This window comes from Erpetoichthys calabaricus, chromosome 13, assembly GCF_900747795.2.
Source record: "Erpetoichthys calabaricus chromosome 13, fErpCal1.3, whole genome shotgun sequence".
Lineage (NCBI taxonomy): Eukaryota > Metazoa > Chordata > Cladistia > Polypteriformes > Polypteridae > Erpetoichthys > Erpetoichthys calabaricus.
The window spans coordinates 9,948,581-9,961,858 of NC_041406.2; the positions used below are offsets into that span (position 1 = coordinate 9,948,581).

Consider the following 13,278-nt stretch of genomic DNA (forward strand, 5'->3'; position numbering starts at 1 on the left):
GTCCCAAGAGAGTTTACAAACCTCACATTTTCTTGAATGAGTGCCGCATTAATAGGAATGTTTCTTGAACGAGCGTCACTGAACCACATAGAAACGGCTTTTTCGACGTCTTCAAATGTAGCAGTTCACATGCGTTTGCAGCCCGAGATTTTTGTTCTTTCTTTGCTCGGTCTTTCAAGAAAGTTGACAGTGTCGATGGCAAAATTCCAAATTCACTGGCAACATCTTTTTGCTTTTTGCCGCAATCGAGACCTGCAAAAATATGTAAGTTTTTCTTTTCTAATATGAACTGTTATCGTTTTTTTGTGTCTGTCGTTTCTACAGGAGGGTGAAAATGAGTTAAATGTGAATACAAGGTGGTGCAACTCTGGACATGTTAACGTTAAAATCTCCACTTGCTGCAGGGACATCGAACTGTTGGCCGTAAGTCTGCGTCCCTATTACTTGCCCAGAGAGTTTGGACACGTCATTGTTGTTACTGTTTACATCCCTCCTCGGGCGGACGTGGAGATAGTGAGTGACATCATCCATTCCGCTGTTGCTAAACTGCAAACGCAGCACCCCGAGGCACTTGTGCTAATCGCTGGAGACTTTAACCATATGACGCTGGACAAAACATTACCTGCCTTCTCCCAGTACGTGGACTGTAACACCCAGGGAAATAAGACTATTGACCTACTGTATGCAAACGTTAAAGACGCATACAGTGCCACCCCGCTGCCTGCACTTGGGAAAGCAGATCATAACCTGGTTCTGCATCAGCCTCACTATAAACCAAAAGTGAGAGTCCTACCTGCAACCACACGATCATTCAGGAAGTGGTCCCCTGAGGCAGAGCAGGTTCTGAGAGACTGGAACTACAGACTGGGATTTCCTGCAGGGGTCACATAGTGAGAACATTGAGGAGGTTGTTGACTGCACTACTGACTACATCAACTTCTGTATGGACATTGTAGTTCCAGTAAGAACTGTACGCTGCTATGCTAACAACAAGCCATGGATTACAAGTGACATCAAGGGCCTTTTGAACCAGAAGAAAAGGGCTTTTAAAAGCGGTGATCAGCATGAGCTCAAGCGCGTGCAGAAGGAACTCAGAGTCTAGCTCAGGGCAGAGAAGGAGCAGTACAGGAGAAAGCTGGAGCAGAAGTTGCAGAATAACAGCATGAAGGAAGTGTGGGATGGGATGAAGATCATCACTGGCTGCAGCTCGAAGCTGGGTGCCACCATTGAGAGAGACGTGCAGAGAGCAAACCTGATGAACAACTTCTTTAACAGGTTTGACCACCCTAACACACTCTCACCTCAGAGTACTACACCCTCCACCCAGCCTTCTGTTGATACCAGCATAGGAGAGAGTTTCCCCCCACCCACAATTACAACAGCCCAGGTAAGCAGAGAGCTGAGGAGACTTTGTGCCAGCAAAGCAGCGGGTCCAGATGGAGTATCGTCACGACTTATTCAACCTGAGCCTGGAACAGGGGAGAGTCCCGAGGCTTTGGAAAACATCTTGCATCACCCCAGTCCCAAAGATATCACGTCCTAGTGAGCTGAATGACTTCCGGCCTGTCGCCCTGACATCACATGTGATGAAGACCATGGAGCAGCTGCTGCTTCACCACCTGAGGCCACAGGTCCGCCACGCCCTCGACCCTCTGCAGTTCACATACCAGGAGAAGGTGGGAGTGGAGGATGCCATCATCTACATGCTACACCGATCCCTCTCCCACTTGGACAGAGGCAGTGGTGCTGTAAGAATTATGTTTCTAGACTTCTCTAGCGCCTTCAACACAATCCAACCTCTGCTCCTTAGGGACAAGCTGACAGAGATGGGAGTAGATTCATACCTAGTGGCATGGATCATGGACTATCTTAAAGACAGACCTCAGTATGTGCGTCTCGGGAACTGCAGGTCTGACATTGTGGTCAGCAACACAGGAGCGCCACAAGGGACTGTACTTTCTCTGGTCCTGTTCAGCCAACATACATCAGACTGCCAATACAACTTGGAGTCCTGCCATGTGCAAAAGTTTGCTGATGACACTGCTATCGTGGGCTGTATCAGGAGTGAGCAGGAGGAGGAGTATAGGAACCTCATCAAGGACTTTGTTAAATGGTGCGACTCAAACCACCTACACCTGAACACCAGCAATACCAAGGAGCTGGTGGTGGATTTTAGGAGGCCCAGACCCCTCATGGACCCCGTGATCATCAGAGGTGACTGTGTGCAGATGGTGCAGACCTATAAATACCTGAGAGTGCAGCTGGATGATAAATTTGACTGGACTGCCAATACTGATGCGCTGTGCAAGAAAGGACAGAGCCGACTATACTTCCTTAGAAGGCTGGCGTCCTTCAACATCTGCAATAAGATGCTGCAAATGTTCTATCAGACGGTTGTGGCGAGTGCCCTCTTCTATGCGGTCATGTGCTGGGGAGGCAGCATAAAGAAGAAGGACGCCTCATGCCTGGACAAACTGGTGAGGAAGGCAGGCTCTATTGTAGGCACGGAGCTGGACAGTTTGACATCTGTGGCAGAGCAACGGGCGCTGAGCAGACTCCTGTCCATCATGGAGAATCCACAGCCTCCACTGAACAGGATCATCTCCAGACAGAGGAGCAGCTTTAGCGACAGACTGCTGTCACCGTCCTGCTCCACTGTCAGACTGAGGAGATCGTTCCTCCACCACACTATGCGACTCTTCAATTCCACCCGGGGGGGTAAACGTTAACATTATATAAAGTTACTGTCTGTTATACCTGCATTGTTATCAATCTTTAATTTAATATTGTTTTTTATCAGTATGATTCTGCTGGAGTATGGGAATTTCCCCTTAGGATTGATAAAGTATCTATCTATCTATATTCCAGTGGATGCCTTCCAAATGTTGACGAGTGATAAGCATAAGATATCACTGAAAACAACAGGAAACAAAAAAGGCAAAAAAAATAAAAAAAACAGTATGAGGAAAGTTCAAAGAAAGAAAGAAAAAAAAAAAAAAAAAAAAGACAGCGTTTGTGTTCGGGGATCGTTGTGCACTTTGTTGTAATGAAAGTATCTGCTGAATATAGATAGATAGATAGATAGATAGATAGATACTTTATTAATCCCAATGGGAAATTCACATACTCCAGCAGCAGCATACTGATACAAAAAACAATATTAAAGATTGATAATAATGCAGGTAAAAATGTACTTCATAGTAATGAGATTTCTATAGACTCATGTCATATGGGGAAACTGTCGGGACCATAAACATACTTCGTTGTAATGAAAATTTCGTTGTAAAGATATTCATTGTAATGGAATTTTACCTGTATATGTTTGCCATCATTCTTTTCAGAATTTATTTAATGTGATGTTGTTAGATTTTCAGATTCTTTTTCTGTTTTTAATTTACAAACGAAATTCGTAGTTTTGCGGCCTACCAGGCCACAACTGGTTGTTGGGCACCAAAGGCACCAGGGGGCTTGGCCCCCCCGTAGTAATGAAATAATAATGTGATGTCAACAGGTGACTGTAATCATGACTTGTTACAAAAGCAGTATCCACAAGGACCAAAGATGGGAAACGGATCTCCAGTTTGTCAACAAATGGGTGAGAAAATGATTGAAATGTTTAAGGAAAAGAGGAAGGTCTAAGAGGAGGTTTATGGATGTGGTGAGAGAGGACATGCAGGTGATAGGGGTGACAGAGTAAGATGATGCGGACAGGAAGAGATGGAACAAGATGATCCGCTGTGGTGACCCCTAACAGGAGCAGCTGAAAGAAGAAGGAGAAATCCAATGTTCCTCAAAAAGAGTTTGGAAGGGATTTGCGTATTTTTCCTTCTCCACAGTGCATAATATCATTAAATGCTTCAAGGAATGTGGAGGAACTTCAATGTGTAAAGGGGCAGGGGTCCAAGCCTAAGCTGAACGCCTCTGATCTCCGATCCTTCAGACAGCACTCATCAATATGGGAAGGGGATTACTTTGTCAAGCCCTACAAAACGCAGTTACATTCACAAATGCCATGTCAAACGTTACAATGCAAAAAAGAAGCCTTATGTTTACTTTGTCCAGAAGCAGCATCGACTTCTCTGGGCTCTGAGGCATCTGGGATGGACCATCACACAGTGGAAACAAACATGTATTATGGTCCGACAAATCAGTATTCTAGATCTCTCCTGGAAGAAATGGACGCCGTGTGCTCCGGACCAAAGATGAAAAGGACCACCACGACTGTTATCAGCAACAAGTCCAAAAGCTGGGGTCTGTCATGGTATTGTGTTGTGTCAGCGCCCCTTGGTACTTCTGTGATGGCAGCATTCATGCAGAAAAGTACATTGAGATTTTAGAGCAGCATATACTGCCTTCAAGATGACATCTTTTCCAGGGGCATCCATGCATTTTGTTTTTGTTTGTTTTTATTTTAATAATTTTATTTGAAGAAAATAACATTCCATACAATCAGGTCAAACTTAACACACTGGAATTCAACCTTCACCCGAGAGAAAGAGAGGAGAGCCAACAGCAAGAGTGAGTCTTTAAAAACAACAAAGAAGGGAGAATATTCTTTTCTCTGATATAAATGTTTATTCTAAAATTGTATTAATGAGATCTTGCCATATTTTAAAAAAAGTTCTGAACAGATCCTCTAAGTGAGAAATTATTTCAGTCAGTCAGTCAGTCAATTTCCAACCCGCTATATCCTAACACAGGGTCACGGGGGTCTGCTGGAGCCAATCCCAGCCAGCACAGGGCACAAGGCAGGAATCAATCCTGGGCAGGGTGCCAACCCACCGCAGGACACACACAAACACACCAAGCACACACTAGGGACAATTTAGAATCGCCAATCCACCTAACCAGCATGTCTTTGGACTGTGGGAGGAAACCCACACAGACACGGGGAGAACATGCAAACTCCACACAGGGAGGACCCGGGAAGTGAACCCGGGTCTCCTAACTGCGAGGCAGCAGCACTACCACTGCGCCACCGTGCCACCCAACCCCAAGCAGGGTGCCAGTCCACTGCAGGGCACACACACACACACACACACACACCAGGGACAATTTAGGATCATCAATGCACCTAACTGGCATGTCCTTGTACTGTTGGAGGAAACAAATTATTTTTTTCGCCCAATTTCAAATAGTGCAGAACATCAGTTACCCACTGACGTCTAACAGGTGGGCTGAGATTCTTCCAGTTGAGAGTGTTATTGGCAAACACAGCATGGCATTTTTCAACAAGATACTGCAAAACCACATTCTTGACACAATGTGGAAGAATAAGGTGCGGGTACTGGACTGGCCTGCCTGCAGTCCTCACCTGTCCCCAGTAGAAAATGTGTGGAAAATTTGGAAATGAGAAATGTGATGACGATGACGACCCGTAGTGTTGTATACCTCAACTCTTTGAGGGCTGAATATTCTTTGCAGGCAACTCCGTTTTCTGAAAAGCACACATAAAATCAGCGTAAAACGTCCGTCGCTGTGGCTGCTGTCGACACCTGTTCAGCATCTCTGGTGGCTGTGTATGGGCAGCTCGATGGCTGCTAGGAATGCGTGATGGGCTGGCTGCCTGGCCTGTCTTCATGTGGCAGTGTGACGTAGTCTGGTTTTGTACCTCTTGTGATCATAAGTGGTGGTCTTTTCCAGGTGAACGTTGCCATCGGTGCACCAGCTACACAAGCGAGTTCAGCACCGCGATCAGCTCACTTTCGTTTCCAATCTCTATCTTCAGATCACTTGCATCAAAATCGGAGTTCGACAAGTCAGAGTCCGATTCGGCGATAATACGTAAAATGTCGCCCATGGAGTATTTTTGCTTTGCACGTTCATTTTGGTCTCTCGCCAGATGTCGATGCCATTTTCAAGGTTCTTTGCTCTTTGCTGCTCAAGCATGTGCAGGGAATTGAGGTGAACTCAACGAAGCTGACGGTCCTTCTAGCAAAGAGCTTCGAACTAAAACATAACGCTGAAGTTTTGTTGCGGTTTACAGCCGATTACCGTCCTCTACCCCTGAATTGTGACAAAATTCGACATCCACCCTAAAAGAGTTAAGGAAGAATGGGACAAAACACCTGAAACGCTTCATCGCTTGGTATCCTCAGTGCCAAAACTTCTTTTAAGCATTGTGAGAAGGGATGGCGGCATTACAAAGTGGTGAATGCCTGCTTTACCACCCTAACTTTTTTTTGGAATGCGTTGCTGGCCTGAAACATAGGAATGGATGTCTATTAACAAATGAAGTGAAGTCGACCCCACAAAACATGAAATATCTCAGGCTCAGACTTGTCTGCATCATTTGAGAATCGCTGCGTTTGTTTTTTTTTTTGGTTGGCATTTTCCATACTGTCCACAACTCTTTTCTGATTTGGGGTTGTAAATTGTCCTCCTCACATTTTTCATGTCTGGCCTCTCATATTTTTTTTGACTCATAGACCCCCTAAAAGCATGCAGATTCAGGGCCGATCGCGGACGTCACACACTGACAAGGAATCATTGGAGAGATCGACTTACCAGAATGTGCACCAACACCAGCTCTTTGGGGTTTCGACACTTTTCGTGGAGTTTCTCCTCGACGCAGGGCTCTGAGGGGTCCGGCTTGAATCCACAGCAGTAGCGGTCCAGACGATCGTTCACCTGCACAGACAAGAAATGAAAGTTGTCTTTGTTTTGGTTCAAAAGGAAGGGAATTATGGAATTCAAATGGCGGGAGTGAGGAACTTAACATTCAGGTACAAAGTCCAGGATTCATCCGTTATCTTGGATGGTAGGACACTTCATAATGAACGTTACAGACTTATGAATGGTGTGTTGTATTGACCCCCTTCTTTTTGACACCCAGCCTACCTGGAAAGGGGTCTCTCTTTGAACTGCCTTTCCCAAGGTTTCTTCCATTTTTTCCCCTACAAAAAGGTTTTTTTTGGGAGTTTTTCCTTGGCTTCTTAGAGAGTCAAGGCTGGGGGGCTGTCAAGAGGCAGGGTCTGTTAAAGCCCATTGTGGCACTTCTTGTGTGATTTTGAGCTACACAAAAATCAATTGTATTGTATTGTACTACAAATGACACCACATTTTATTTATTTCTAGAAAGGTGTCATTTATCTAGGAAAGAAACTCCTACAGAGAGTCGTACTTCTTCCATTTAAGAGTTATTAAGGCCACTGAGGGGGTCTTGTTCGGTGACCTCAGAATCTCATCTCTACTATTTGCGGATGACGTGGTTCTGTTGGCTTCATCGGACAGTGACCTCCAGCTCTCACTGGAGCGGTTCACAGCAGAGTGTGAAGCGGCGGGGATGAGAGTCCGCACCTCTAAATCCGAGGCCATGGTTCTCAGCCAGAAAAGGGTGGAATGCTCTCTTCAGGTTGGGAAGACAATACTGCCTCAAGTGGAGGAGTTCAAGTATCTCGGGGTCTTGTTCACGAGTGAGGGAAGGTCGACAGACGGATCGGTGTGGCAACCGCAGTAATGCGGGCTCTGCAACGGTCCGTCATGGTGAAGAGAGAGCTGAGCCAAAAGGCGAGGCTGTCGATTTACCAGTCGATCTACGTTCCTACCCTCACCTATGGCCACGAGCTTTGGGTAGTGACCGAAAGAGCAAGATCGCGGATACATGCGGCCGAAATGAGTTTTTTCCACAGGGTGGTTGGACTTTCCCTTAGAGATAGGGTGAGGAGTTCAGTTATCCGGGAGAGACTCGGAGTAGAGTCGCTGCTCCTCCACATTGAGAGGAGTCAGTTCAGGTGGTCTGGGCATCTGATCAGGATGCCTCCCTAGGGGGGTGTTCTGGGCATGTCCCACTTGGGCGAAGGCCACAGGGCAGACCCAGGACACGCTGGAGGGATTATATCTCCCGGCTGGCCTGGGAACGCCTTGGTGTCCCCTCTGAGGAGCTGGAGGAGGTGGCCGGGGAGAGGGAGGTCTGGGTTTCTCTGCTTAGGACGCTGCCCCCGCGACCCGACTTCAGATAAGCAGTGGACAATGGATGGATGGATGGAGGCCACCTCTGCTGTATAAAGTCCAGATTATTAATGTGGCGCTACAGTGATGGTAGTCCTTCTAGAAGTTTCTCCCGTCTCCACAGAGTGACCATCAGGTTTTTTTGTCACCACTCTTTCCACAGTTCTTCTCCCCAGATTGCTCAATATGGCTATGTGGCTACCTCCACAAAGATCTGTGGCTGCTCCCGACATCTTCCTTTTAAGAATCACAGAAGCCATTGTGCTTGTGGGAGCCTTCAATGCTGTGTGAATGTTTTTGTAGCCTTCCTCAGATCTGCACCTCGACACAATCCTGTCTCTAAGCTCTGCTCTTTTGGACCACCATGCTTCACAGTTGGAAAGATATTGGATAGATGCTGAGCGATGCCTGGTATCCTCCCAATCTCAGTTTTATCAGATGAGAGAATCTCATTTCTCATAGTCCGAGAGTCCTTCAGGTGCCTCCAAGTGGGCTTTCATTTCTCCTCTGGCCACTCTGTACTAAAGCACAGATTGGTGGAGCTTTGCAGTAATGGCTGTCCTTCTGGAAGTTTCTCACATCTCCACACAGGTTCTCTGAAGCTCAGCCAGAGTGACCATCTGTTTCTTGGTCACTTCTCTTACCAAGACTTTACTCCCATGATTGCCCAGTTTGGCCAGGTGAGCAGCTCAAGGAGGATTTGTAGTTGCAGCAGACATCTTCCATTTAAGAATCATGGTGGTCACTGTGCCCTTGAGTACTGTCAATCAATGTCTCTTAAGCCTTCCTCAGATCTGCACCTCAACACAGCCCCTGAAATGAAGGGATTGTGTTCAAAAAATGCTTTAGTTGCCTCACATTTTTATGCAATCGTTTTGTTCACCCCACTGAATTAAAGCTGAAAGTCTGCACTTCAACTGCATCGGAGTTGTTTCATTTAAAATTCACTGTGGTAATGTACAGAACCAAAATTAGAAAAAAGTTCTCTGTCCAAATATTTATGGACCTAACTGTATAAGCCCACAATGGCCTGGTCATTTTGGTCCCCTAATCATCCTCTGTCTCTAATTGGCTAGCTATCTCTCACCCCCTCACAGCTCAGGTGTGGTGAGTGTACTGGCACAAAAATGGCCACCATTGCATCAACCAGGTGGGTGCTACACATTACATAGTGAGCGGAGAGCCACTTCAACCACCACTAAAGCTCTTTGAGTAGTGACAACGGGCTATATAAATGTAAAGAATTATTATTAATAAATGATGGCTCACTACAAAACCCCAATTGCACCACAATAAAGTCGAACAACCCACCTCACTCAGTTTGGCAAATCTCAACACAGCCGCCTTCTTCGTCTGGGGGGTACATGCAGCACACCAGGCTGAGGAACCCCTGGACTACAGTAAAGGCACACAGCTGTCTCATCACTCCAATCAAATGAACAGACCACAAATGGACTCCAAAACAAGGTGTAGAAACACCTCCATGATGATCAACAGAATGGGATGCACCTGAACGAACAATTCCACAGACCACAGTGGGTCCGAAGACTTGTGTCCGTTTCTTATCTCTCTATTATAAAAGAAAATCTTGAGACAAGACTATTGCCAAGGGATTTTGTCAAGCCCTGCCCTGCTCTTCACCACTTCCGGTTCACAGTCCACACCCACAGCCCTCTCACCTCTCATTCGTGGGATTTTTCAAGCCCCGCCCTCCTCTCCACCATTTCCGGTTCACAGCCCACGCCCACGCCCACAGCCCTCTCACCTCTCATTCATGGGATTTTTCAAGTCCCGCCCTCCTCTCCACCATTTCCGGTTCACAGTCCACGCCCACAGCCCTCTCACCTCTCAGTCTTGTGAATGCTTTTGTCAGACACAGTTCCTGCGCTTTCAGTTCTTATAAACTTTGTTTTCCTCACTTTAAGTGCCCAATAAAAGAAGACTTATTATGTCCAAATCTTATTAAAGAATTTCATCCCGAAGGGTTATCAACAGAAGAAATGAGGACACGGGCAATCCTAGCATCGAGAAACGATGAAGTAAAACAATTGAATGTGAAAATTGTTGATTGGTTACACGGCAAATTGGTTAAATGTGTATCAATAGACTCTGCTAAAACAGTTGGTGGTGATGGTGCGGAAGATGAAAACATCAACTTACAATATCACGAAGAATAACTACAACCGTTAACACCATCTGGTCTTCCACCGCACGAATTACTGTAGAAAGAAGGACATATCGTAATGTTATTGCATAATTTACATCTGAGTGATGGACAATGCAATGGGACAAGATTAGTTGTATTCAAAATTGGTTGAACAATTCTGACATGTAAAATTTTAACAGGCGACAAGAAAAGTAATGTAGTACATCTTCACTAATGACATTAGATACCAAAGGAGATCTTGATATGCCATTCGTATTAAAACGCAAAAGCTATTCTAATGGGAAACTTTTAACTATGACAATTAACAAATCACAAAGCCAAACATTCAAAAAGTTGGTTTATTTATTAGAGAGAGACAGAGAAAGATATTCATTCACGGGCCGTTATACGTCGCGTTGTCACGATGAAAGTCCAAACACAGAATCAACATTCAACGCGATATTGACGAAAAGTTAATTCCAAATATTTTTATTTTAAAAGTGTACGTTTAAAAAGTATTTGCATGTTAATTTCAAAGCCAAACAGAACGAAAACATGAAACGCAACAAATACCTCTAATGCAACATGAAACATAATTTTCTTTCAAATTATTACGTTTTACTATTTTTTACTGTGGTTAACTACTCGCTGTAATGTAAAATAGTTAGTTCTATTAAGCATATGTAACAATTCTCATAAAATAACAATCTGTTTAAATTGTACGTCTGCTTCCCCATACGTCAGCGACAGAGCCGTGAAGTGATTAGCGCGTAGTGCCCACCTGGGGGTTGTCAAGCAAAGCCAGCAGGGGGCAGAGCCCCCAAGTTGTTAATAAAGATTGCAAACATTCTAAAAATCCTGTTTTTGTTGGTCATTCTGGGGTATTGAGTGTTGCTCAATGTGGGGAAAAAGATTTTAGCCCACGTTTGCACCCTAAGAAAATGTGTAAAAAGCAAAAGGGGTCCGAGTACGTTCAGAAGGTAAGGTATGGTCATTGCGTCAATTGCAAAAAGTTAAAAGGCAAGTTCTCACATTGAAATTCCACTTCACTCTTTCACAAGTCTTCCTCCTTTTCTGTCTCAAATATGCACAAAGTAACAACCTCTTTAGGGAAGTAGGTGACATGTGCATGCTACTGTATATGTTGGGCCAGGCTGGCTGTTTGGACCTCCACAGGGTGGGCAACCCTACTACAACGCAATGTAATTTGCCAGATTGAAATTCTGCCCGGAATGCCAATGATCCTCCGCAGGGGGCGTTTCCTGTTAAACATCTTGAAGCATGGCAGTGAAGGGTCGGCACCCCCCCCTTCCCCACCATGTGTGTCTTTGAGGGGGGTTGGCATGCATTTGAAACGCACATTTTTTGCGGATGCAATGAGGCTCGGAGAAGAGCACATCTGTTACAAACGTTAGTCATTCTGCAGGTTAAGTGGCCGCTCAGAATTTTTCTTTGTTTCTAACCTACCACGGAAAGAAAGAAAGAAAGAAAGAAAGAAAGAAAGAAAGAAAGAAAGAAAGAAAGAAAGAAGTGGTGGGCTTTATAATGATCGGTTTATTGCCCATGAAACGAAAATATGAAGCAAATGTGAAAACCGCCTGCAAGTGAATGCTGTGCGCTGTCTTGCCTTTTTGTGCAATTGGCGGCCGTGCCGGGTTCATTTTACCATCTGCAGAGCCGATTTATTTACTTATGCTTTTATCTGATGGCCTCTGCCTGGGATTGTGTGTGCACACCTGCTGACATGTTGGAAATTTAACTGGAAAATTCGCCCTGAAAATGTCAATTTTCCGAAAAAGCAAAAACACACAAGAAAAAGTGCAGTGCATAGAGTTACTCAAAGCCATAATAAGTACAATAAAAGCAAGTCATCGCATATTCTTCCACCATTCAAAAACTCAAATGACAAATGATCACAGCGGACAGTCACACTGATATGGCGAGGGTCCCAAGGATTATTGCGGGTTCCTAAAACCAGGAGACGCTCCTCAGACTCTTATCTTAAGGTCAGTAAAACAGGGCCCTAAACTTAAAATTGTAGATGGGGCCCTGAAATTAAATTATGGTTTTCAACTCCGATCTCAAAGAAGTTTTAGATGCTCTTGCCTAACCCCTAATCCTAATCTTAAAAGTTAGTATTAAGCAGCCCTAATCTTAAAAAATTTTACTTGTGCCCTGATGTTAAAAATTAATCTTTAGGGCCATAAAATTTTAATCCATATATTTAAATATTTTTTAAAGTACCTTATTTAATGACTATAAACTTCTAACTCAAATTTTAAGTCTGATTTTAGTGTTCATTAAAATTGGTGTATTTATTTGTATTTTAATGCAATTTTAAGTTTGGCCAGTAGGGGGAAGTTTATTTGAACCCTTTGCTGTATCTGAATTTATTATTGCATAGATAGCAAAATATTTTTATACAATTTTTTTTTTTTTTTTAGACACTACAGTATTTAAGGACAGTTTAAAAAGAAAGAAGATTTGTGAGCTATAATTGTACAGGGGACATATGACTTTAAGTAAGAGTTTATTTGTGGGATCAGTGTACCAGTGCCTGTTGCCAGTCATTTGCCCTAACCATAAACCTAACTGTGCAATTTTTGCCACTAACTAGAGCACAAATACTTGAAGTTATCCACCATGGCCACCGGGTGGGGGGGAAACCAGCTCCCCCAAACCCGACAGACAGACGCAAGGCACAAGTCCAGCACAACACACATTTTTATTTACAAAGGGAAAGGCTTTTCTTGTTTCCCACCACACTGTACCAAAAGCACAGCACAAATAAAGCGGGGCTCCCTGAGTGAAGTGAGGTGGCCCCTTTTATGCTGTACCTGGGAGCACTTCAGGTGGCCCATCAGAATTTTCCCAGAAATACTCCAAGGTGTGGTGGAAGCCTGACATAGAAGGGGTTCGACATTCCTGTAGTGCCCTCTGGTGGCACCCATAGAACTCAACAGGGCCGTGCCAAACTCCAGCCCCCCAGTAGCCCTGTGGGAATCCCAGGCACCGCTACAATCCAGGGAGGGCTGCCATCTAGCTCTCCGGAGGAGGCAGTGCCTTGCACACATCCCGAAAGGGCTTCAACTGTCCATCACACTATTGAAGGATACTTTTAAGTGATGCGGCCATATTTAACCTACAGGTAACTGGACTGACCCCAGGATTGACCTGTGAAG

At 44.7% G+C, this 13,278-nt stretch overlaps 1 protein-coding gene across 2 annotated transcripts in view; it reads right to left on the reverse strand.

Annotated features, from left to right (window-relative positions):
• The window catches only part of gask1a (golgi associated kinase 1A), a 99,180-nt gene that overhangs the window by 24,149 nt on the left and 61,753 nt on the right, over positions 1 to 13,278 (reverse strand). For both annotated transcript variants that reach the window (XM_051935651.1, XM_051935650.1), the window contains exon 3: positions 6,508 to 6,630. In XM_051935651.1, the coding sequence (XP_051791611.1) occupies positions 6,508 to 6,630 (123 nt within the window). The remainder of the gene's footprint in view (positions 1 to 6,507; positions 6,631 to 13,278) is intronic.